Source organism: Sciurus carolinensis, unplaced genomic scaffold (assembly GCF_902686445.1).
Source record: "Sciurus carolinensis unplaced genomic scaffold, mSciCar1.2, whole genome shotgun sequence".
NCBI lineage: Eukaryota > Metazoa > Chordata > Mammalia > Rodentia > Sciuridae > Sciurus > Sciurus carolinensis.
In genome coordinates, this window is record NW_025920127.1 from 1,648,385 (window position 1) to 1,671,282 (window position 22,898).

General features: G+C 46.7%; 1 protein-coding gene and 1 pseudogene across 1 annotated transcript in view; both read left to right on the forward strand.

Annotated features, from left to right (window-relative positions):
• The first annotated feature begins 409 nt into the window (after positions 1-409).
• LOC124973958 (sorting and assembly machinery component 50 homolog) lies at positions 410-1,803 on the forward strand (annotated as a pseudogene).
• A 4,344-nt stretch (positions 1,804-6,147) lies between these two features.
• LOC124973978 (serine/threonine-protein phosphatase 2A 56 kDa regulatory subunit delta isoform-like) overlaps positions 6,148-22,898 on the forward strand; it is a 36,343-nt gene continuing 19,592 nt past the window's right edge. The window contains 5 exon segments of the mRNA XM_047537578.1: positions 6,148-6,793; positions 6,796-6,978; positions 6,981-7,217; positions 7,220-7,401; positions 20,754-20,884. Coding sequence (XP_047393534.1) covers positions 6,148-6,793; positions 6,796-6,978; positions 6,981-7,217; positions 7,220-7,401; positions 20,754-20,884 — 1,379 coding nt within the window.

Genomic DNA, 22,898 nt, shown 5'->3' on the forward strand with positions numbered 1-22,898 from the left:
ATACAGTTAAAGGTTTAGAAATAAACCTGTACATTTATGGCCAATTCATTTTCAATAGAACACTAAATGGGAAAATAATTGTCTCTTCAACAAAAGATGCTAGAACAACCAGATATTCACATGGAAAAGAATGAAATCATGTTCCAATCTCACACTACTTACAAAAGTTAACTTGAAGTGTGGATATTATGGACCTAAATATAAAAACTACAATCATAAAAATCTTAGGATAAAATACAGGTATGACATTTGATTTGGCAATAAATTCTTACATATGACATTAAAAACATGAACAATGAGGTTGCATGCTGACAAGCAGCTTGGCCACTGCAGATGCTCCCTCTGCACTCACCAGCCAACCTTGGTCTGTCCAGGGCAGCTCTGGAAGGTGGCGATTGGAGAGGGAGCCATGGGGACTGTGCACGCCCAGAGATTGGAGCCTCCTCCATCAAATGGGCCTGATTTTGGAGCATTAGGTGAAGAAGTCGAATTTGTTGAAGTTGAACCTGAAGCTCAACAGGAAATAATGGAAAACAAAGACATGATAGTTCAGCATGTTCACTTCAATGGCCTTGGAAGGACTAGGGATGACGTCATCATGTATGAAATTGGAGATGTTTTTAAGGCTAGAAACATCTTTGAGGTGATGAGGAAGTCTCACGAAGCCAGCGAGAAGTTGCTGCATCTGGGGATCTTTAGACAAGTGGACATTCTGATCCACACATGTCAAGGTGACGACATGCTGCACAATGGGTTAGATGTCATCTTTGAGGTGACAGAGCTAAGGAGACTGATGGGCAGCTACAACACCATGGTGGGTAACAATGAGGGCAGCATGGGACTCAGTCTCAAGCTCCCTAATCTTCTAGGATGTTCAGAAAAAGTGACTTTTGAGTTTTCCTATGGAACCAAAGAAACTCCCTACGACCTGTCCTTCTTCAAATCCCAGCCTGGAAACTTCAAGAGAAATCTCTCTGTGAACATGTACAAAGTCACTGGGCAGTTCCCGTGGAGCTCACTTTGGGAGGCAGACAGAGCGTGTCCACTGTGTACAGTTTTCCCATATGGAAAAGTAGCCACAACCATCAAATTGGAGGGCGGGTGATGGGAGCTTGGCTGCCTCTCCAGGACGGCATCTTTCACGGTGCAGAAAGAAAGTGGGCATTTGCTGACGTCGTCCTTTCACATGCCATGGTCATCAACTCTGGGAAGTCTTCCATCTTACCAACAAGAGGCGCCCTGCTGAAGGTTAACCAGGAACTGGCGGGATACACTGGCGGGAATGTGAGCTTCCTAAAAGAAGACTTTGAGCTTCAGTTGAACAAGCAGCTTGTGTTGGATTCGGTGTTCTCAGCCTCTCTCTGGGGTGGAATGTTCGAGCACAGTGGTGAGAAACCACCGAATATTGCCGACAGGTTTTACCTCGGAGGACCCACCAGCATCCATGGACTCAGCATGCACAGCATTGGAACCCAGAGCAAAGGGGACTACCTCGGAGGAGAGGGCTACTTGGGCCGGTGGCCTGGACCTGTACACCCCACTGCACTTCCGACCAGGCTAGGCGGCTTTGGAGAGCTCTTCAGAACCCACTTTTTCTGAACGTGGGAAACCTCTGCAACCTCAAATACGGGGAGGGCCCCAGAGCCCATATTCATCAACTGGCCAAGTGCACCTGCTGGTCCTATGGAGTGGTTGGGCAACATCGCTCACCTGGATCTCAACTACTGTGTCCCCATGGGAGTGCAGCAAGGTGATAGAATATGTGAAGGCATGCAGTTTGGAGCCAGGATATGGTTCCTATAGCTGGTGTTTCCTCCAGAGAATCTTGGGGATACGAGCAGCAGGAGTCACCATGCCACATGCCTTCCCAGGGGAGGCTGTTGAGCAGTCCTGGGTCGCAGCTCCACTGGGAAATCAGCCAATAAATTTTAAAGACAAACAAACAAACAAAAAAATGAAAAACAAAATAAAATATAGATAAATGGAATCCATCAAAATTAAAACTTCTGTGCATTGAATATCATTATCAAGAAAAAAAGGCAAATAAAATGGGAGAAAATATTTGAAATTAAAATATTTAATATGATAAGGATCTGGTATCAAAAACATATAAAGAACTTTTAACAGTAACAGAAAGACAAATTTACAAAATTTACAAAACCAATTACAAAATTTGAGTGAACTTTTCTCCAAAGACACAAATGGCTGCATTATCATTCATTAAAGAAATACAAGTCACAATTACAAGGATATATCAGGATATCTAGAATAAAAAGAAGAGAATAACAAATATTGGTGATACATGGAGAAACTGGAACTCTCATACATTGCTGATGGTCATCTAACATGGTCCCATCATTATGGAATGTGGTTTCATCGTTCTGCATAAAACATTAAACATATAATTAACATTTGACCCATCAATTTCACTTATGGATATATATCCAAAAACTTTGAAAGGAGTTACAGAAACCAAATGTTTTATATACAAACGTTCACGGCAGCACTATTCACAGTAGCTAAGAGATGGAAACAACCAAATGTCTATCAACAGATGAATAAAAAAATAAAATGTGAGATATACTTACAGCAAGTGCTCAGCTGTGAAAGAACTCTCATGCCTGCTGCAACCTGGAAGAACCCAAGAACACTCTGCTAAACAATAGAACCCAGGCACAAAAGTTCACATAGTGCGTGATTTCAGTGAGGATCCAGGAGGAAACTGAGACAACTCATTAGCAAAGGATTTCTGCTTCTCAATAGCTACTAGGTTTTTAATCACAATATCAATAACATCAGCCACAGAAACCTTTTATGGAGTGTTGTCAGACACTGAACTAGACACATGGCATGTGCTACATTACTGAGCCCTCTCAATATAGGAGGCCCATTTGACTGATGGGGAAACTGCTGTCTGAGAGGTAACTTCAAAACAAGATTCAATCTCTGCTTTTTATAGAAAAAATCAAATGTACTTCTAAGAATTACAGATATGTGTAATGGGTTGCTGCCAAGAACTGTGCAAAATTCCAAGCAATTGTATTGCAATCTGATATTAAACCCATCCCTGCTTATCTAATGATATCATTGAAGGTAAAAGCATCCTAGAGATTCACCATCCAGTGCAGTAGCTCCTAGCTACCTGTGACTCCAAACCTTTAAAATTGAAATGAAATAATAGGAAACTAGTTCCCAATTGCATTAGCCACATTGCAAATGCTCAGCAACCATATATGACTGACGTCTACCATATTGGATAATCAGCTGTGGAACATCTCCATCGCTACAGAAAGCTTTAGTGGATGGCATCACTCAGAAACGCTATGCTTTCAAATTTCTGAGGTTAGTCTGACAATCTTGTGACCCTTCTCTTCTCATGACCTTCCCATGTTTTGGTAAACAGGGTGTGTGTGTTTGTGTACATCTCCTCCTCAAAAGAGTTGGGCTAACAAACTGAGCCTGTCCATAATACTTTTGAACAGTCATGCCACAAATACTCCAGACCCTGAATTGATGTATCTTTATGTTTTGGGTGAATTCTTCACATTTTGGGTCTCTTTGGTAATCTTTTCACCCCATTCTTTTTTTAATTGCCTTGGCTGGATGTTAAAATTTATCATGAATGCATCTTGGCCCAGGCCTGACTCTCCTGAAAGAAGGAACAGCCAGTCTTCAAGAGGTCTAAGGCATTTTTCTCCCTTCATCTTTCTCAGTTTCCAGCATATATTTGTCACTCTAAGAAAGCATGAACTCTGGATTTGATGTACTTTAATTGATTTCACCCTCGACAAGTCAGACTGCCCATCAGCTCTTTTATTGGGCTTCCCTGAACTTTCCTTAAAGCTAGGGTTTTCATCTGGGCCTGAAACCAAGCTGTCATCAAGCAATTTCCTCCCCTTACCAGCTCTTAGGACCCATCTTATTTCCATTCCCACAAATCTTTTGAGAAAGAAAAGAAAGAGATTTGCAATGGTACAAGGGAAAGATAGTAGATGAAAGAAAAATAAACAGGAAAAAGGAAAAGAGAATGGATAGGAAGTCCTTACTCTTAACTTTTTGGTGATTTTTTTCTGAATATTTTACCTAGATTGTTAACAGGATAAAATTAGAGAGAAGAATGTATGGATGAAGGGGTAGATGGATAGAAGAATGGATGGGAGGATGGAAGGATGAATGGATGGGAGGATGGGTGGATGGATGAATGGATAGATGGGAGGATGGATGGATGAATGGGAGGATGTATGGATGGATAAATGGATGGATGGATGGATGGATGGATGGATGGATGGATGGGAGGATGAATGCTTTGATGGGCAGGCATAAAAACAGACACATAGATGAATGTGTGAGTAAGTTAAAGAATTTCAGCTAAAATCATTAATCATTTAATTCATCCATAGAACATCAAAATAATTTACATTATTGCATATGCCAGAATCTCTTATAGGTGCTTAAAGGGTGAGAAAACATACAGAGTACTTGAGCTCACACTCAAAACTAAAGAAAGCACATAGAAATATGAAATCACAGGTTAAAGTATATTAAGGACATTCAACAATGCAAGAATAAGGAGGGAGTGGTGAGTTTCAGAGAAGTCCAATAATTAAGGGAATGAATTAATACATATCAGTTTTCTCAGACAAGAAACTCAAATTGTCTAGTTATGGCTATTCCTAGGTTTAACTATAAGTCTCAGTATTTGGGTGCTCCTGAATTCCCTGTTTTTCCCTCACCCATGTGAAGAGTATGGATCCTTTTCCACTTATATCTCCATTCACAAAGGAATATTAAAGTTTAAGTTAGTGATTAAATATATCACTTTTCATAATTGTATAATTTTGAAAATTTTTCCTCAGATTCCTCATACTAGTGGGTTTAAGGTTCCATGAAACACCTGAGACCTGAGTCATGGACTTCACTGATGCTTCAGTTTGATTCCAAGGAAACTGAAGTATCCAGTTATCAGAAAACAACTGATGATTGGTTAGATGTGTCTGTCAGTGACATGGACAAGGAACCTAAACATCAAGGACCCCATAGTTAGTGATGTCAAGTGGTTACTTCAGCATTAATCTGCAGGTGAGTCAACTTCATTTCTCACCAACAAGGATTGTTGGTTGATTTCCCGCCAGAAGCAACGTCTACAGCCACCTCTCTCCTGCATCTGGAGAAGACATCAGGAAACCTGGTTGTTGTCATGGTTCCAGGTGGACTCTGTGCCCTGTGGATTTCTTGCATGAAGAACGCAAAGGGGCCCTGGAGGACAATAATCTCTTATAAAATGTTCTTGTAAATGGATGACTTTAAATTGGCTGCCAAGTATTCCATAAAGGATTACAGCTTTGGATGTGAAGATAAACCTACTGAGGGGAGTCATAAGACTTGACTTATTCCTGAGTTCCTATGATTTCTTTATTGCCTCGCTAAGTCTTGGTTTTCTCTTCAGTCAAGTCCTACTTCCTATATTTATTGCAAGAATTAATCTGAAGTCATGAGAGAAAGCACAATAAGTTCATGAATAAGACCAAGGACTGTAGCAATGGTCCACATGATCTTGAATTCTGATTGATTTCCTAAGACTGGCAGCCTTAGGAAACTTCTTGCATCCTTCTCTGTGTCCATTTCCTCAATAATAAATGCAGATGTGATAATATGAGTACATCCTTCGTAGAGTTCTTAGATGAGGACCAAACAAGTTAGCTTATACAAAGCAACTTTAACAATGTTTCACACATAATAAGAACTCATTAAATATTTGTTGCTCTTTGATATTACTATGCTACTTCTGTGTGATGTGTGGTCTTTGCTAGGCACTTTGTTAAGGAAATTGGGATCTATCAATAGTGTGTATTCCTCCTGTTACTTCTTCATCCAAGTACTTACTTTGGAAAATACAAAGATCTACTCCCTATTGTAATCTTCCCAAACATCAATTACACAGAGTTAAACATTTATATGGTGGGCGGTGCTCCTTGACAAAAACTTGCTAGATTAAAAACTGACTATTTGGCCGCCACCGCCACTTCCCGGGCTGCGGCAGCCTCTGAGAGCCTGGAAAAGGAAAAGCAAGAGCGAGCGGATGACTCAGTCCCCGGGTGGTGGTGGCGGCTGCGGCAGTGGCAGTGGTGGTGGCGGCATGCACTAGCCATGCAGAATAAAACCAAGAAGGAGAAAGAACCACCCAAACCAGGGAAAAGTGGAAAAAGTTCAAAAGAAGGACAAGACACAGAATCAGAGATTTCCAGCAGAAAGAACAGCCTTGTTGCTGTCCAGTCTTCAACATCTTCTAAAATAAAGGTACCAGTCCCTCAGCCCATTGTGAAAAAAGACAAGCGGCAGAATTCTTCTCGGTTTGGTGCCAGCAATAACAGAGAACTGCAAAAACCACCATCATTCAATGATGTTCCTCCTGAGGATCAAGAGAAGCTTTTTACCCAGAATTTACGTCAGTGTTGTGTCCTCTTTGACTTTGTTTCCCACCCACTGAGTGACCTCAAGTGGAAGGAAGTAAATCGAGCTGCTCTAAGTGAAATGGTAGAATACATCACCCACAATCGGAATGTGATCACAGAGCCCATTTACCCAGAAGTAGTCCCTATGTTTTCAGTTAACATGGTTTGAACCTTGCCACCTTCCTCCAATCCTACGGGAGCCAAATTTGACCCAGAGGAAGACAAACCAACGTTAGAAGCAGCCCTGTCACATCTGCAGCTTTTAGAGCTCTTTGACAGCGAGGATCCTCGGGAGAGACATTTCCTGAAAACCACCCTTCACAGAATTTATGGAAAGTTCTTAGCCTGAGAGTGTACATCAGGAAACAGATAAATAATATATTTTATAGATTTATTTATGAAACAGAGCATCAAAATGGCATAGCAGAATTACTGGAAATTTCGGGAAGTATAATTAATGGATTTGCCTTTCCACTAAAAGAAGAGCGCAAGATTCTCCTATTGAAGGTGTTGCTACCTTTGCACAAAGTGTCTACCATCCACAGCTGGCCTACTGTGTTCTACAGTTTCTAGAGAAGGACAGCACCCTCACTGAACCAGTGGTAATGGCACTTCTCAAATACTTGCCAAAGACTCACAGTCCAAAAGAAGTAGTGTTCTTGAATGAATTAGAAGAAATCTTAGATGTCATTGAACTCTCAGAATTTGTGAAGATCATGGAGCCTCTCTTCCGGCAGTTAGCCAAGTACGTTTCCAGTCCACACTTCAGGTGGCGGAGCAAGCACTGTATTACTGGAATAATGAGTACATTATGAGTTTAATTACTGATGATGCAGCAAAGATTCTGCCTATCATGTTTCCATCTTTGTACAACAGTCCTCTTGTGTGCCGCAAGTCCGAGCTCCCTCAGTACTCTCACACCAAGAAAGGCTTGGACGCCCACTGCAGAGTTGGTCTCCCAGGATGGGCATTAACCAGGCTTGTGACCACCATGCCAGTGCACTTCTGGGTTCTGTAGAAAATACACTGTCTGTTCAATACCTGTCAGTTACTACAGGCAATGCTTCCTTGGCCCGATCCATAGGCAATAATATTTGCCCGCCTCAGCTCAAGATTAGGAGTTCAAACAATGGTGGTTTCTCACCCTGACAGCCAGCCAGGCCATGATGGTTTCCTCAGTGTCTGCATACCCCCGCACAGCCTGAGTCCAGCTGACAGAATCAGAGACCTTGGAAAGCACCCTGTCACATCCTCATGTCCTGCCTGCATGGGACGGGGAGCCTTTAAACAAGGCCATTCTGTGGTGATGTTTTCAAATCAAAGGAACACTTTAAGAAGCATTACCTGTTTTTTAAGACTTTAACCTCTGAAATTGTTTGACGTGATTGTTAGGCCAGCAGTTTGTGTTGTGTTGTCACAGAATTGGCTCTTTGCTTTCACGTTCTCACAGCCTACTGGGAGAGTGACAGGACAGTCCTCAGGCACAGGCACCTGCTAGGCGTGTCTTTTCTTTGGTTAATGGCTTGTACACCATGTCCTCCTCTTATGTCTACTGAAAGCCATATTTCCGAGTCTGTGGAATAGCTCCAGGATTCCAGGGGTAAGCTCAAAGGAGAAATTTGTTTCAAACGAGCTTTCTTGTGTCTACCTTGACTGGAATTGAATTTTTAAAATTATGTGTTAATATTTTTATTTGCAGAATCAATTTTTCATCTATTTACACATTGTTGCCCTTCAACAAGGCTCTTGAATTAATAAAATTTTGTTGTCTAGGAGGTCCACATTTTGTAGAGTTAGGATGAGATCATCTGAGTTGAGCCAGCTCTTGGCCCAGTGCAGACTGCAGTGCCTTTGGGCATCAAGTAAGGCACAGTGGCTGTGATACAGTCCTCAGAGTCTAGAGGAAATCCAGCAAGGGTGCATGGGGTGGGCCTCCTCTGGGGAAGAGCACACTTCACCATCCCATAAGGCAAGAACAGTGCGAGTCCCTATCAGTCCTCAGTGCTGCTGTGTGTCTCCAGACGTCTTGCATGGAGTATGCTTTTGTGCAGATGGATGGCACAAGGATGAAAACCTGTGACCTAGTGCTTTGTCTGTTCTGTATTTCTCTCAGGGTGGCCAGTATTTTGACAAACTATCCTGCTTGAAAGCTACTTGAGGTGTGTACTGCTGTTCTGACAGCATATGGTGGCATACATATAACCTAATGTCAGATGTCTTGATGCATAAGAGTTGAAGTGTGACTTCTTTTAGGATCTGTGTTTTAATCATGGCCTCTGGTTATCCATGGAAGACTGTGGCAGTCAGACATGGGTCCTGTGTGGCTGCAGTGCCCTGCTGCCCAGATTCCTTTATGCCTACTTATGATGCTGTTTTCCCAGTGTCTTGAGGGAAAACCATCTGGGGGAAGGGATTCCTTGCATTGAGAGCAAGTGCAAGCACTGAAGGAAAAGATAGCCCCAGCTGAAGTGGACAAGTCAGTCCACCTTGAGAGAATGCTTCCTGAAAAATTTGACAAGTATCTATCCATTTTATCATTACAAAATCTATGATTCAAAAAAAAAGTTCAGATGCCTTCTCCTTTTGAGGGAAAAAGGGTGCTTTTATTGTATAAAGCAACGTCCTCCATATTTTGATATGCCATTGTTTGAACTTACATCTTTAGCTTGTAGGTACTTACATATCCCTGATCCTGGATGTTTGGTATGTTTGAGAGAAAGGTTTCTGGGAAGACTCTCCTTCTGCCTTAGGGGAAAAGCAAAATATCATTGTCTGGCTGGTTGTGTAAAGCTTGACATGTAAGAACATCTTTTGGTCTAGGTTTTATTTTGGCTCTTTATTGAAGACAAACATTCATCAATGGGGGGGAGTTTTGAGAGAAACTAATTTTATTTGACAAGAATATTACTTGATATTTTGGCCTATGGAAGTTTCCCTAGTTAGTACTCGGATTTCCTGAGCTAATTGTTCAACTTATGTATTATTATATAGAGACACTATTTATTCTGTACCAAACTGATTTCAGAAGTGCTGCATTGAAAATAAACTGGTGACTGTTTTTCTTCATAAAGCTCTGTGTGGCATCTCACTCTTTCCACAAGGTCCCTGTGCACCAGAAGTGTCCTGGTTCGAGTGTCTGTCCACTGTGGCTATAGTATGGCTTCCTTTTAGTACTGTACATACATTGTATCTTTGTTTTATGGTAATAAGTAATAAAAATATAGACTTCATATTTTGTACAAAATATCCTATATAAGTAATAAAAATGTAGACTTCATATTTTGTACAAAATATCCAACCCGCCACACTCCTCCTCTTCCTCCGGGCAACCTCCCAGTGTTCAGGAGCACTCGCTCTGAGTTCAAACAGCTCACCACGCAGCTCCTCCTCTGGCAACTGCCTGTGGCTCTGATGCAGTCACTCCTAGACCAAGTGTCCCGCTGCGCTCCACCTCTTCCTCCGGGCAACCTCCCGGTGTTCAGGAGCGCTCGCTCTGAGTTCAAACAGCTTACCACGCAGCTCCTCCTCTGGCAACTGCCTGTGGTTCTGATGCAGTCACTCCTAGACCAAGCGACCCTGCCGGGCTTCTCCTCTTCCTACCGGCAACCCCCCGGTGTTCAGAAGCGGTCGTTCTGCGTCCACACAGCTCCTCCTCAGGCAGCTGCCCGGAGCCCCAGTGGTTGCTCTGAGTCCAAGCACTGTGCTGAGCCGCCTCCTCTACGTTGATCCCAGTTGTCCGTGTTTACCGCTCCAGTGGGGGGGAGGGGCGTCTCGCCGAGCAACTCTACTTCACAAAGTTCCCTGTGTTCCGGGGCTACTGCCCCATCTGGGACGCCTCCCCAATGGGAGAGACTCACCCGGCAGCTTTGAGTTGGTCCCAAGTCTCTCACTATCTCCTCTTTTGAATCTTGCATCCTGGAGCAACATGAAATGCAGCCGCATGTGTGTATGTGTGTCTCATATCCCCTGAGTATGTTGAGGGAAAATCTTTTGTTTTCATTTGGCATATGGCAGTGATTCATTTTGCAGATAGCTACTGTTTCCATGTTGAAATGTCCCTCTTTGACACCACAACCTAGGGAGAAGATGACCAATTTCATCAGTCTAGTGTCCTCACTAGGGGAAAACTTGACAGCAGTCATTCTACAGAGCCCTGGAGAAGGTGAACACCTCCTATATCCATGAATTTCTGTATTCCTACCAAAATTCATCCAGTACCCAGAGGTTATTGCAGCTGCTGTGTAATAGGTATTTATCACCTCCAATCCCTGGCACATGGCCATCTCCTGGATAGGTGTTGGGAATGGCAGGCATCCCTGTGAATATCAGTCAGCTCTGTGGAAAGTAGGGTTTCAGAGGAGAGCCCTGCTGGGTGTTTAGGAAACCAAGTAGGATGAGCCCCAGGTCTGTTTGCCTCAGGCTGGGTCCTGTGGAGCAGGCTGCCAAGGGTCCAGGCCTTCCCCTTTTGTCCTGTCCCTCCCTGTGAGGAAGTTCTCTTCCTCAGGTCTCACTAAACTGAGGCCTCTTGAAAATTAGTTTTCACATTTGGGAAGGCTCCTGACCTGCATGTAGCTAGAACAGAGCCCTAGGAAGATGGAAGGGGCCCAGGCCCTGAGGCTGAAAGGCAGTAGGTAGCTGGGTTCTTTCATGGCTCAAATGTATGTGAAGCACCTACCATTGGCAGGCACTTGGCCTCTTACTTAGAAACAAGTGCAGACAAACCACCCAGCCCTCATGAAGCTTCCATGATTTTCAGGTAGTTAGTTGAGCCCAACGGACATCTAGGTAGATGAGGGTCAAAGGATGTTAGAGGTGACATCCTCCTGGTCTTCTCTAGGCCTGGAAACCTCCAGCCAGATGCTGAGGGGGAGCACCTTGAAGGAAAGGAGTGAACGGTCTTTGGGCCACGAGGGAGGACCCCTGTCTCCAGAGAGGGGTCTGTATGAGGGATGGCTGGGTGAACCCCAGGTTCCACCCTGTGTGGGCCCAGAAGAGGACTGAGGTATCTGAGGCTTACCCTGTAGAAGTAAGTTGTGGTGGGATTCTGGGAACCCAAAGAACAGAAGAGTGACTAGGGCCTCAAAGACAGGCCCTGTGAGGATCCCTCCCCAACACAGTCAATCCCAGTCAGAATGCCCACACTTTTCTGTATAGAGACTGGGCAGCAAGTGTAGGGAGCCCTTTACCCATAAATGTACCTCACGGTTTTCCCTCCTTTGCTCTGCTGCATGTGACCTACCTGGTCACTCTTTGGGAAGACCACCATGCAGGGGGTCTGTGGATGTTCCAGTTAAAGGAGACCCAGCCCCTCATTGCTCCCTGTCTCACTCCAAACTCCACAGCACCCACTGCTACATCATTGAAATGTGGCTACACCTCAATCCAGAAGATTTTTTGAGGTCCTGGGACTTGGACAACCTAAAGCTTCTCAGGACCTTCCTGTTGCTCACCATGCCTGAAACAGAGGTGACACTCCATGTCCAGAGACTCCTTAAACAGCTGGAGAACTGAGATCTCAGTGAGTCTGAGCCCTCTGATGATGGGGCCTGGGGTGCTGACAGAAGTGTGTGCAGAGGAATCTGTGCTGGTACCAGTGGGATCTGGCATTTGGTCCCAAGTCAGACAATCCTGACATCCTGCAGCTGGTGGACCCTCATCTGGGAAGATTTCCTGTTGTGGGGAGAAGGGCCAGTCTGTTCTCAGAAGCAGGGTTCTAGTGTGAATTGGGAAAGGCCCATGGAAAGGTAGTCCTATTGGGGTGCTTCTCCTGCTGCTCTAGCACCACCTCAAGTGATAGAACAGCCTCCAGCCACAGTGGCCAGGTCACCTGCTGACACCTCAGAGAGCATGTTACCAAAGTCCCTGTGATGGAGGAAGGATAGCCTGGAGGATGGCCCAACACCAGCACCATCCACACAGGGAGAGACTGAGCCACCAGTGGCCACTGTGACCCTTCAGGAAGAGGAGGCAACTCAGCTGCCACTAAGCAACCCACAGGACACTGCAAATTGTCTTCCAGTTGGTATGGATGGTGATCCAAGCTGCCATCCCACCCTTTCCAAGAGAACCACCTCTCCTGGCAGCAACATAATTTTCAGGCACCAAAACACCAGAGACTGGAGGTCAAGAAACTATCAGGTCAGCAGCCCTCCTTCTCTTGGAAGGTTTTCCCGCTGCCCTAGTCCTGAAGTCCCCTGTGACACCCCCCACCTTTGAGTCCCTGAGCTCCTAGTCCCAGATCCCCCACCACAGCTATCCTTCCTCTCCCCTCTGAAATTATCTTTTATTTTTTGTGATGTTAATTATTTTATTTGTTCAGGATGGCATTGTGGAATTTTAGTAAATTTTCTATTGACATAAAAGTTCTCAGTCCATTCCCCAGGCTGTGGCACCACCAGCACCATGTAGCTGAAGATGGACCCCCGAAGAGCACAGGGGTCCTGTGGGGGAAGATGCACACAGGCCATCCTGGAGGAGGTGAGCTGGAGACCCCTGGGTCTGGGGCACAGGTGACTGCTTAAGGGGTGGTGAGGATCTCAGGCCTTCAGATCTCTTATTGAGACCTGTGATGTTAACTATGTTAACTGTCACATGCCACTACACACCCTGTCCACATCAGACAGCAAAGTTAGTATGTGTGTTCTTACTGCTCCACAGACCATGTCTCACCATCCTCTTATTCCCTAAGGCACAATGTTGAATTTGGACCAGTTTATAACTCAGTAATGGCCTGTACCATTTGAATCAAAGAATGAGTCTCATGTTTTACATGGTGTATGACAAGCTGTGCCTCTTGCTCTAGTCAGTCCACTGAAAGTGCAAAGGAAATTCAAGTGCTGCTCCAGGGCATATGTGAGTGATAATAAAGCTAAAGACCTCTATGGCTGATATGGAAACAGTTTTCATCATCTGGAGAAAAGATGAAACAAGGCACATTCCATTAACCCAAGGCCAAATACAGATGAACCCTAACTCAGATTGCTCTAATGCCTAGAGAAGTGAGAAAGCTCCAGAAGGAATTTGAAGGTGCCAGAGTTTGGTTCATGATGTTTAAGGCAAGAGGCCATCTCCATAAAATAAACATGCAAGGTGAAGCAATAGGTGCTGAGGAGAAGCTACGCTCTTGCTCAGCTGTTTGATGGAGACGTGCTGTGGTTCAGGTACTAGGAGTCCCCCAAAAGCTCATGGGTGAGACAGTGCAAGAAGGGGTAGAGGTGAAATGATTTGGTTATGAGAGGCTGAACCCAATCAGTGCATTACTCCCCTGGCAGGGATGAGCAGGTTGCACTCATGGAAGGGGACGCCCTCGACACTCTCCAAGCCTGGAGGTGTAGGTGGCACCTGTGGAGGCATCCAGTGGCTGTGAAAGAAGTCTGGTTGCAGGATCTGAAGTGCATAGTGGCCATCCTCAGCTCCACAACGGTTCCACAGCAGAGTTCCACATTGGAGGTGCCCAGCAACCATGGGCAGTGTCAGAATTCAGCAGCAGTAGCATCCATCTGCAGGAAAGGCACTGATCAGCGAGCCTTGGTGTCTAAAGGCAGTTTGGGGAGTCCTGTTGTATCTTTGGTGGCAGGAGACTCACCTCAGGCTGGGAGGACAACCACAGGAAGCTGCAAAGGGCAGTGCAGCCTTGGTGTTGGGCATCCATGGAGGCATCGGTGTCCGGAGTCTGGTTATGACCATGGTGGCCAAGGCAAGTGAAGAGTCTGGAAGCAGCAATGGCAGGCGAGGTGTCCAGCTGGGAGCATCCTCCTCCTTTGCCAGTGGAGGGAGTCTGATTACAGTGCAGCGGGTGTGGGGGTGGCATTGTGGGTGGCCATGTGGCGACTCCTGTGGCTGCAGCGTGGAGCTCTCGTGGTGGTGGCGGGGACAGCTTGAGGCAGAGGGCCTCAGAGTCAGAGGTTGACTGGAGGCTGGGGTGGCCTCTGCTTTGCTGCTCCAGGCCAATAGTCTTGCCCCTGGCAGAGCCTGTGTGCTCTGGAGGAAGGACACAGGAGGCAGCGGTACCCAGACAGCCTCTGAGGACCTTATGCTGCCCAGGCTAACTGTGCCTAGCACTGACCTGGAGCCCACTGGGTGGTCGTTTGCCTCACCCCCGGGTTCACCCTGCCTTTCCCTGGGTTTTGGCCTCTGCAGGGGGAGTAGGTTGACTGCCAGCTGGGGCAGCCCCCCCTCTTTTATTTTGAGCAATCTTTTTTTATTTCTACAGATTGAATTCTGATTAATTGTACACAAATAGGGTACAATTTTCATTTCTCTGGTTCTACACGATGTGCAGCCACACTATATGTGTAATCATACATGCACACAGGGCAATGATGTTTGTCTCATTCCACCATCTTTTCTTCCCCCATCCACTCCCTCCCATCATTTCCTTCTACGCAATTCAGTGTTCCTCCTTTCTTCCCTTCCCTCCTCTGTGCCCCCCTTCTTGTATCAGCATCCACTTATTCATTTGTCCTTTGGTTTTTGAGGATTGGCTTCTTTCACTTAGCATGATATTCTCCAACTCTATTTACATGCAAATGCCATAGTCTTATTATTATTTTTTAAATTCATTTTTATCGTAAACAAATGGGATACATCTTGCTTCTCTGTTTGTACATGAACTAGAGGCATACCATTTGCATAAGCATACATTTACGTAGGGTAATAGGTTTTGATTCATTCTGTTATTTTTTCTCCCCCCCACTCCTTGCACAATATTTTCCCTCTATATATTCCCTCAATCCTCCATTCTTGCTCCCCTCCCACCCCCCATTATGTGTCATCATCCGCTTAGCATTGCACGAGAAGCGTTTCCCCTGCCTAATAATTTCAGTGGAAATCATGGGATTGGGTGTGACTGGACCATCCTGGGTCAGTGCTCCTTTGTGTCCAACACACGGGATAGATTGCTCTGGAGGGTCAAGTCTGGAGGGTCAGAGTCATCCTGTGAGAGAAAGAAGGAACACCAAAGAGAGTCCAGATGAAATGGTGAGGCAGGGAGATGGAAGCCAAGCAGGGAAGCCATAGGTGCCCACTGAAGGGTGATGGCAGCTGAATTTGGAGGGCAGCCTCTTGCAGTAGAGGTGGCTGTCCTCTCCCCTGTGCTTGCCCTGGTCCTGAGTGCTGCATGCAGGTTACTGTGTGACAGGTGTCCACAGGATCAGGGTGTGCAGGCCCTGAAATTGTGCAGACACTCTACTTACTGTGTGGTACTCAGCTTTCCTGGGTACTTCCAATGGCCTACAGACAGTTCCCAAATCTTCTCAGATTCCCTGTGTTGGAATCAGTAGAGAGCTGTGAAAAATAATCATCAACAGGGTGGCCTTCACACTACAGAAACTTATATTTCACAGATCTAGAGGCTGGAAGGCCAAGATCAGAGAGCCAGGATGACAGGGTCTGGCTAGGGCCCTCCCCAGGGGGAAGAGAGACTGCTTCTCATTGTATCCTCACCGTGTTATTTTTCCACAGCAACTCAGTCCTCCTCCCCGGTGCTGCGGAGACCACAGTGAGCAAGAGAAAGGACCCTGTCCTCCTGGAGTTCATGGTGTAGAAGGAGGGACTGAGATAGGACAAGTGAAAGATGAAGAACTAGGATGAATTTAGAAATGGGAGGGAGCTACAGGCCTTGGGCACCAGGATGCTGTGGTCTTGGGATCCCTTATAGTGTACCCACATCATACAATGGGAAGAGACATTGGGACAATCCTAAATATCACAGGAGCCATTGGCAGTCTATGGCAAAGGGAAGGCTCTCTCTGAAATTCACACTAGAGCTTTCCAGTGGAGCAGAGTAGGAACAGTGTGCAGGAGAGAAGTTGACTTTCCCTCTCTCACTGTGAGACTAGGTCATGCTAGAGCAGCATGTCATCCTTTGTCCATCTGTATGTTTGTGCATTACAGACACATGACACATTAGGGTTTCTCAGGGAATCCATGTATATATGGACACATACAACTAATGCCAACCTCAAAAGCAGATGCTAAAATGATCCCTAGGGAACATGGTGGGAAGTCATGGAGGCCCTGCAAGGCACAATTACATCTTTGTGGTCACCCACATAACCAGCAGGAGGGGATGGATATGAAACAAGGTTTGTCTCCCCAATTGGGTGTGCTGACTATCCCAGGGCCTGTCTGGGCCCCTGATTTAGGGTGTGTTGAGGTAACTGCATCCACTTGTGCATATGTCATTAGAAGAAGGGCACATCCTGCATCCCAGTGGACCTTTGGCACCATCCTGTATGAGATAAGGAGTCCACAAGGAAGTGACCTCACTTCCTTGGCAATGAAACACACAGAACGTGGAACCCTCGTAGCTAGGCACCACCAGTACACATACACTCTCAGTCTGCTCTCTGGTGTTGAGATATCAAGCCAACAGCCCTGACTTCTTGTGGTCTACCAATCTGTGGATACTCAGGACTCAGGAAAGACCTGAATATGAGACCTTCTGGACTGGAGTTGGTGGCTCAGGACTGGGTCCCAATGACTGGCAATTGTTCCCAAGGAGACATGAGGTGATACAGGACAGATCACTGCAACTGATGACACTCTTAACCTACCACTTAGAATCCCCTTTGATAGCCCCAGACCCTCACCAGGTTTGTTGTTATTGTTGTGTGTATGTGTGTCTCATATCCCCTGAGAATATTGAGGGAAAATATTTTGTTTCATTTGGCATATGGCAGTGACTCATTTTTCAGATGGCTACTGTTTCTATGTTGAAATGTCCCTCTTTGACCCCCCAACCTAGGAAGAAGATGACCAATTTCATCAGTCTAGTGTCCTGACTAGGGGAACACTCGACAGCACTCATTCTACAGAGCCCTGTAGAAGGTGAACACCTCCTATATCCATGAATTTTTGTATTCCTACCAAAATTCATCCAGTACCCAGAGGGTATTGCAGCTGCTGTGTAAAAGGTATTTATCACCTCCAATCCCTGGCACATGGCCATCTCCTGGATAGGTGTTGGGAATGGCAGGCATCTCTCTGAATATCAGTCAGCTCTGTGGAAAGTAGAGTTTCAGAGGAGAGCCCTGCTGGGTGTTTAGGAAACCAAGTAGGATGAGCCCCAGGTCTGTTTGCCTCAGGCTGGGTCCTGTGGAGCAGGCTGCCAAGGGCCCAGGCCTTCCCATTTGGTCCTGTCCCGCCCTGTGAGGATTTTTCTTCCTCATGCCTCACTAATCTGATGTCTCATGAAAATCAGTTTTCTCATTTGGTAAGGCTCCTGATCTGCATGTAGCTAGAACAGAGCCCTGGGAGGACTGAAGGGGCTGAGGCCTGAGGCTGCTAGGCAGTAGGTAGTGGGGTTGATTCATGGCTCAAATGTATGTGAAGCAACTACCATTGGCAGGCACTTGGCCCATCACTTAGGAACAAGTACAGACAAACCTCCCAGCCCTCATGAAGCTTCCATGATTTTCAGGAAGCTAGTTGAGCCCAATGGGCCTCTAGGTAGATGAGGGTCAAAGGATGTTAGAGGTGACATCCTCCTGGCCTTCTCTAGGCATGGACACATTCAGCCAGATGCTGAGGGGGAGCACCTTGAAGGAAAGCTGTGAGTGGTCTTTGGGCCAAGAGGTAGGGCCCCTGTCTCCAGAGATGTCACTTGGGGTTCTGTTGGAGAGAATGGCTGGGTGAACCCAAGGTTCCACCCTGTGTGTTTCCCAGAAGAGGACTGAGGTAATCTGGTGCTTATCCTGTAGAGGGATCATAGCAAGCTGTGGTCGGATTCTTGGAACCCAAAGAACAGAAGTGTCATTAGGGCCTCAGAGCCAGGCCCTGTGAGGATCCCTACCCAACATAGTCAGTCCCAGTCAGAATGCCCATGCTTTTCTGTGTAGAGACTGGGCAGCAAGTATGGGGAGCCTGTTACCCACAAATGTACTTCACAGGTTTCCCTCCTTTGCTCTGCTGCATGTGACCTGCTTGGCCACTCTTTGGGAAGACCACCATGCAGTGGGTCTTGGGAGGTTCCAGTTAAAGGAGTTCTCCCGTTATTGCTCCCTATTGCACCCCAAACTCCACAGCACCCTCTGCTCCATCATTGAAATATGGCTACACCTCAATCCAGAAGAGTTTTTGAGATCCTGGGACTTGGACAACCTGAAGATTCTCAGGATCTTCCTGTTGCTCATCATGCCTGAATCAGAGGTGACCCTCCATGTCCAGAGACTCCTTAAACAGCTGGAGAACTGAGATCACAGTGAGTCTGAGCCCTCTGATGATAGGGACTGAGGTGGTGACTGAGGTGTGTGCAGAGGAATCTGTGCTGGTGTCAGTGGGATCTGGCATTTGGTCTCCAGTCAGACAAGCCTGATGTCCTGCAGCTGGTGGACACTAGTCTGGGAAGATGTCCTGTTGTGGGGAGAGGGGCCAGGCTCTTCTCAGAAGCATTGTTGTTGTGTGAATTGGGATAAGGCCCAGGGAAAGGCAGTCCTGTTGGGGTGCTTCTCCTCCAGCTCTAGCACCACCTCAAGTGATAGAGCAGCCTCCAGCAGCAGTGGCCCAGGTCACCTGCTTACACTTCAGACAGCATATCACCAAAGTCCCTGTGATGGAGGAAGGATAGCCCTCAAACCTGGAGGATGGCCCAACTCCAGCACCATCCACACAGGGAGAGACTGAGCCACCAGTGGCCACTGTGACCCTTCAGGATGAGGAGGCAACTCAGTTGCCATTAAGCAACCCAGAGGACACTGCACATTGTCTTTCAGTTGGTATGGATGGTGATCCAAGCTGCCATCCCACCCTTTCCAAGAGAACCACCTCTCCTGGCAGCAACATAATTTTCAGGCACCAAAACACCAGAGGCTGGAGGTCAAGAAACTATCAGGTCAGTAGTCCTCCTTTCCTGGAAGATTTTCCCACTGCCCTAGTCCTGAAGTCCCCTATGACACCCCCCACCTGTGAGTCCCTGAGCTCCCAGTCCCAGATCCCCCAGCACAGCCATCCTTTCTCTCACCTCTGAAATTTTCTTTTAATTTTTGTGATGGTAATTATTTTATTTGTTCAGGATGACATTGTGGAATTTTAGTAACTTTTATATTGACATAAAAGTTCTCAGTCCATTCCCCAGGCTGTGGCACCACCAGCACCATGTAGCTGAAGATGGACCCCCGAAGAGCACAGGGGTCCTGTGGGGGAAGATGCACACAGGCAATCCTGGAGGAGGTGAGCTGGAGACCCCTGGGTATGGGGCACAGGTGACTGCGTAAGGGGTGGTGAGGATCTCAGACTTTCAGATCTCTTATTCAGACCTGTGATGTTAACTGTTAACTGTCACGTGCCATTACACACCCTGTCCACATCAGACAGCAAAGTTAGCATGTGTGTTCTTACTGCTCCACAGATAATGTCTCGCCATCCTCTTGTTCCTCAAGACACAACATTTAAGTTGGACCAGTTGATAACTCAGTAATGGCCTGTACTGTTTTAATCAAGGGAAGTGTCTCATGTTTTGCATGGTACATGACAAGCTGTGCCTCTTGCAGTAGTCAGTTAACTAAAAATTCAAAGGAAATTCAAGCGCTGCCCCAGGGCATATGTGAGTAATAAGAAAGCCAAAGAGTCCTATGGCTGATATGGAAAAAGTTTTCATCATCTGGAGAAAAGATGAAACAAGGCACATTCCCTTAATCCAAGGCCAAATCCAGATAAGACCCTAACTCAGATTGTCCTATGCCTAGAGAAGAGAGAAAGCTCCAGAAGGAATTTGAAGGTGCCAGAATTTGGTTCATGATGTTTAAGGCAAGAGGCCATCTCCATAAGATAAAAGTGCAAGTTGAAACAGCAAGTGCAGAGGAGAAGCTACGCTGTTGCTCAGCTGTTTGATGAAGACGTGCTGTGGTTCAGGTACTAGGAGTCCCCCAAAAGCTCATGGGTGAGACAGTGCAAGAAGGGGTAGAGGTGAAATGATTTGGTTATGAGAGGCTGAACCCAATCAGTGCATTACTCCCCTGGCAGGGATGAGCAGGCGGCACGCATGGAAGGGGACGCCCTCGACACTCTCCAAGCCTGGAGGTGTAGATGGCACCTGTGGAGGCGTCCAGTGGCTGTGAAAGAAGTCCGGTTGCAGGGTCTGAAGTGCATAGTGGCCATCCTCAGCTCCACATCGGTTCCACAGCAGGGTTCCACATTGGAGGTGCCCAGCAACCATGGGCAGTGTCAGGATCCAGCAGCAGGGGCATCCATCTGCAGGGAAGGCACTGATCAGCGAGCCTCGGCATCTACAAGCTATGTGGGGAGTCCTGTTGTATCTGTGTCGGCAAGGAGACTCACCTCAGGCTGTGTTGTTGACCACAGAAAGCTGCAAAGGGCAGTGCAAAGGGCAGTGCAGCCTTGGCTCTGGGCATCAATGGAGGCAACGGTGTCCAGAGTATGGTTATGGCAGTGTTGGCCAAGGCAAGTGAGGAGTCTGGAGGCAGCAATGTCAGGCGAGGTGTCCAGCTGGGAGCATCCTCCTCCTTTGCCAGTGGAGGGAGTCTGATTACAGTGCAGCGGGTGTGGGGGTGGCATTGTGGGTGGCCATGTGGCGACACCTGTGGCTGCAGCGTGGAGCTCTCGTGGTGGTGGCGGGGACAGCTTGAGGCAGAGGGCCTCAGAGTCAGAGGTTGACTGGAGGCTGGGGTGGCCTCTGCTTTGCTGCTCCAGGCCAATGGTCTTGCCCCTGGCAGAGCCTGTGTGCTCTGGAGGAAGGACACAGGAGGCAGCGGTACCCAGACAGCCTCTGAGGACCTTATGCTGCCCAGGCTAACTGTGCCTGGCACTGACCTGGAGCCCAATGGGTGGTTGCTTGCCCCACCCCCAGGTTCACCCTGCCTTTCCCTGGGTTTCAGCCTCTGCAAGGGGAGTAGGTTGAATGCCAGCTGGGGCAGCCCCCCCCCTTTTTTATTTTGAGCAATCTTTTTTTAAAATTTCTACAGATTGAATTCTGATTAATTGTACACAAATAGGGTACAATTTTCATTTCTTTGGTTGTACACGGTGTGCAGCTACACTATATGAGTAATCATACATGTATACAGGGCAATGATATTTGTCTCATTCCACCATCTTTTCTTCCCCCACCCACTCCCTCCCCTCATTTCCCTCTACACAATTCAGTGTTCCTCCTTTCTTCCCTTCCCTCCTCTGTGCCCCCCTTCTTGTATCAGAATCCACTTATTCATTTGTCCTTTGGTTTTTGGGGATTGGCTCCTTTCACTTAGCATGATATTCTCCAACTCTATTTACATGCAAATGCCATAGTCTTATTATTATTTTTTAAATTCATTTTAATTGTAAACAAATGGGATACATCTTGTTTCTCTGTTTGTACATGAAGTAGAGGCATACCATTTGCGTAATCATACATTTACATAGGGTAATAGGTTTTGATTCATTCTGTTATTTCCCCCCCAACCCTTCACACCATATTTTCCCTCTATACATTCCCTCAATCCTCCATTCTTGCTCCCCTCCCACCCCCCATTATGTGTCATCATCCACTTAGCTTTGCAGGGGAAGCATTTCCCCTGACTAATAATTTCAGTGGAAGTCATGGGATTGGGTGTGACTGGACCATCCAGGATCAGTGCTCCTTTGCGTCCATCACAGGAGATAGTTTGCTCTGGAGGGTCAAGCCTGGAGGGTCAGAGTCATCCTGTGAGAAAAAGGAAGGGACACCAAAGAGAGGCCAGATGAAATGGTGAGGCAGGGAGAAGGAAGTCAAGCAGGCAAGCCACAGAGGCGCCCACTGAAGGGTGATGGCAGCTGAATTTGGAGGGCAGCCTCTTGCAGTAGAGGTGGCTGTCCTCTCCCCTGTGCCTGTCCCTGGTTCTGAGTGCTGCCTGCATGTTACTCTGTGACTGGTGTCCACAGGATCAGGGTGTGCAGGCCTTGAAATTGTGCAGACACTCTACTTACTGTGTGGTACTCAGCTTTCCTGGGTACCTCCAATGGCCCACAGGCAGTTCCCAAATCTGGTTCAGATTCCCTGTGTTGGAATCAGTAGAGAGTTGTGAAAAATAACCATCAGCTGGGTGACCTTTACACTATAGAAAGTTATATTTCACAGATCTAGAGGCTGGAAGGCCAAGATCAGAGAGCCAGGATGACAGGGTCTGGCTAGGGTCCTCCCCAGGGGGAAGAGAGACTGCTTCTCATTGTATCCTCACTGTGTTATTTTTCCACAGCAACTCAGTCCTCCTCCCCAGTGCTGCGGAGACCACAGTGAGCCAGAGAAATGACCCTGTCCTCCTGGAGTTCATGGTGTAGAAGGAGGGACTGAGATAGGACAAGTGAAAGATGAAGAACTAGGATGAATTTAGAAATGGGAGGGAGCTACAGACCTTGGGCACCAGGATGCTGTGGTTTTGGGATCCCTTGTTGTGTACCCACATCATACAATGGGAAGAGACATTGGGACAATCCTAAATATCACAGGAGCCATTGGCAGTCTATGGCAAA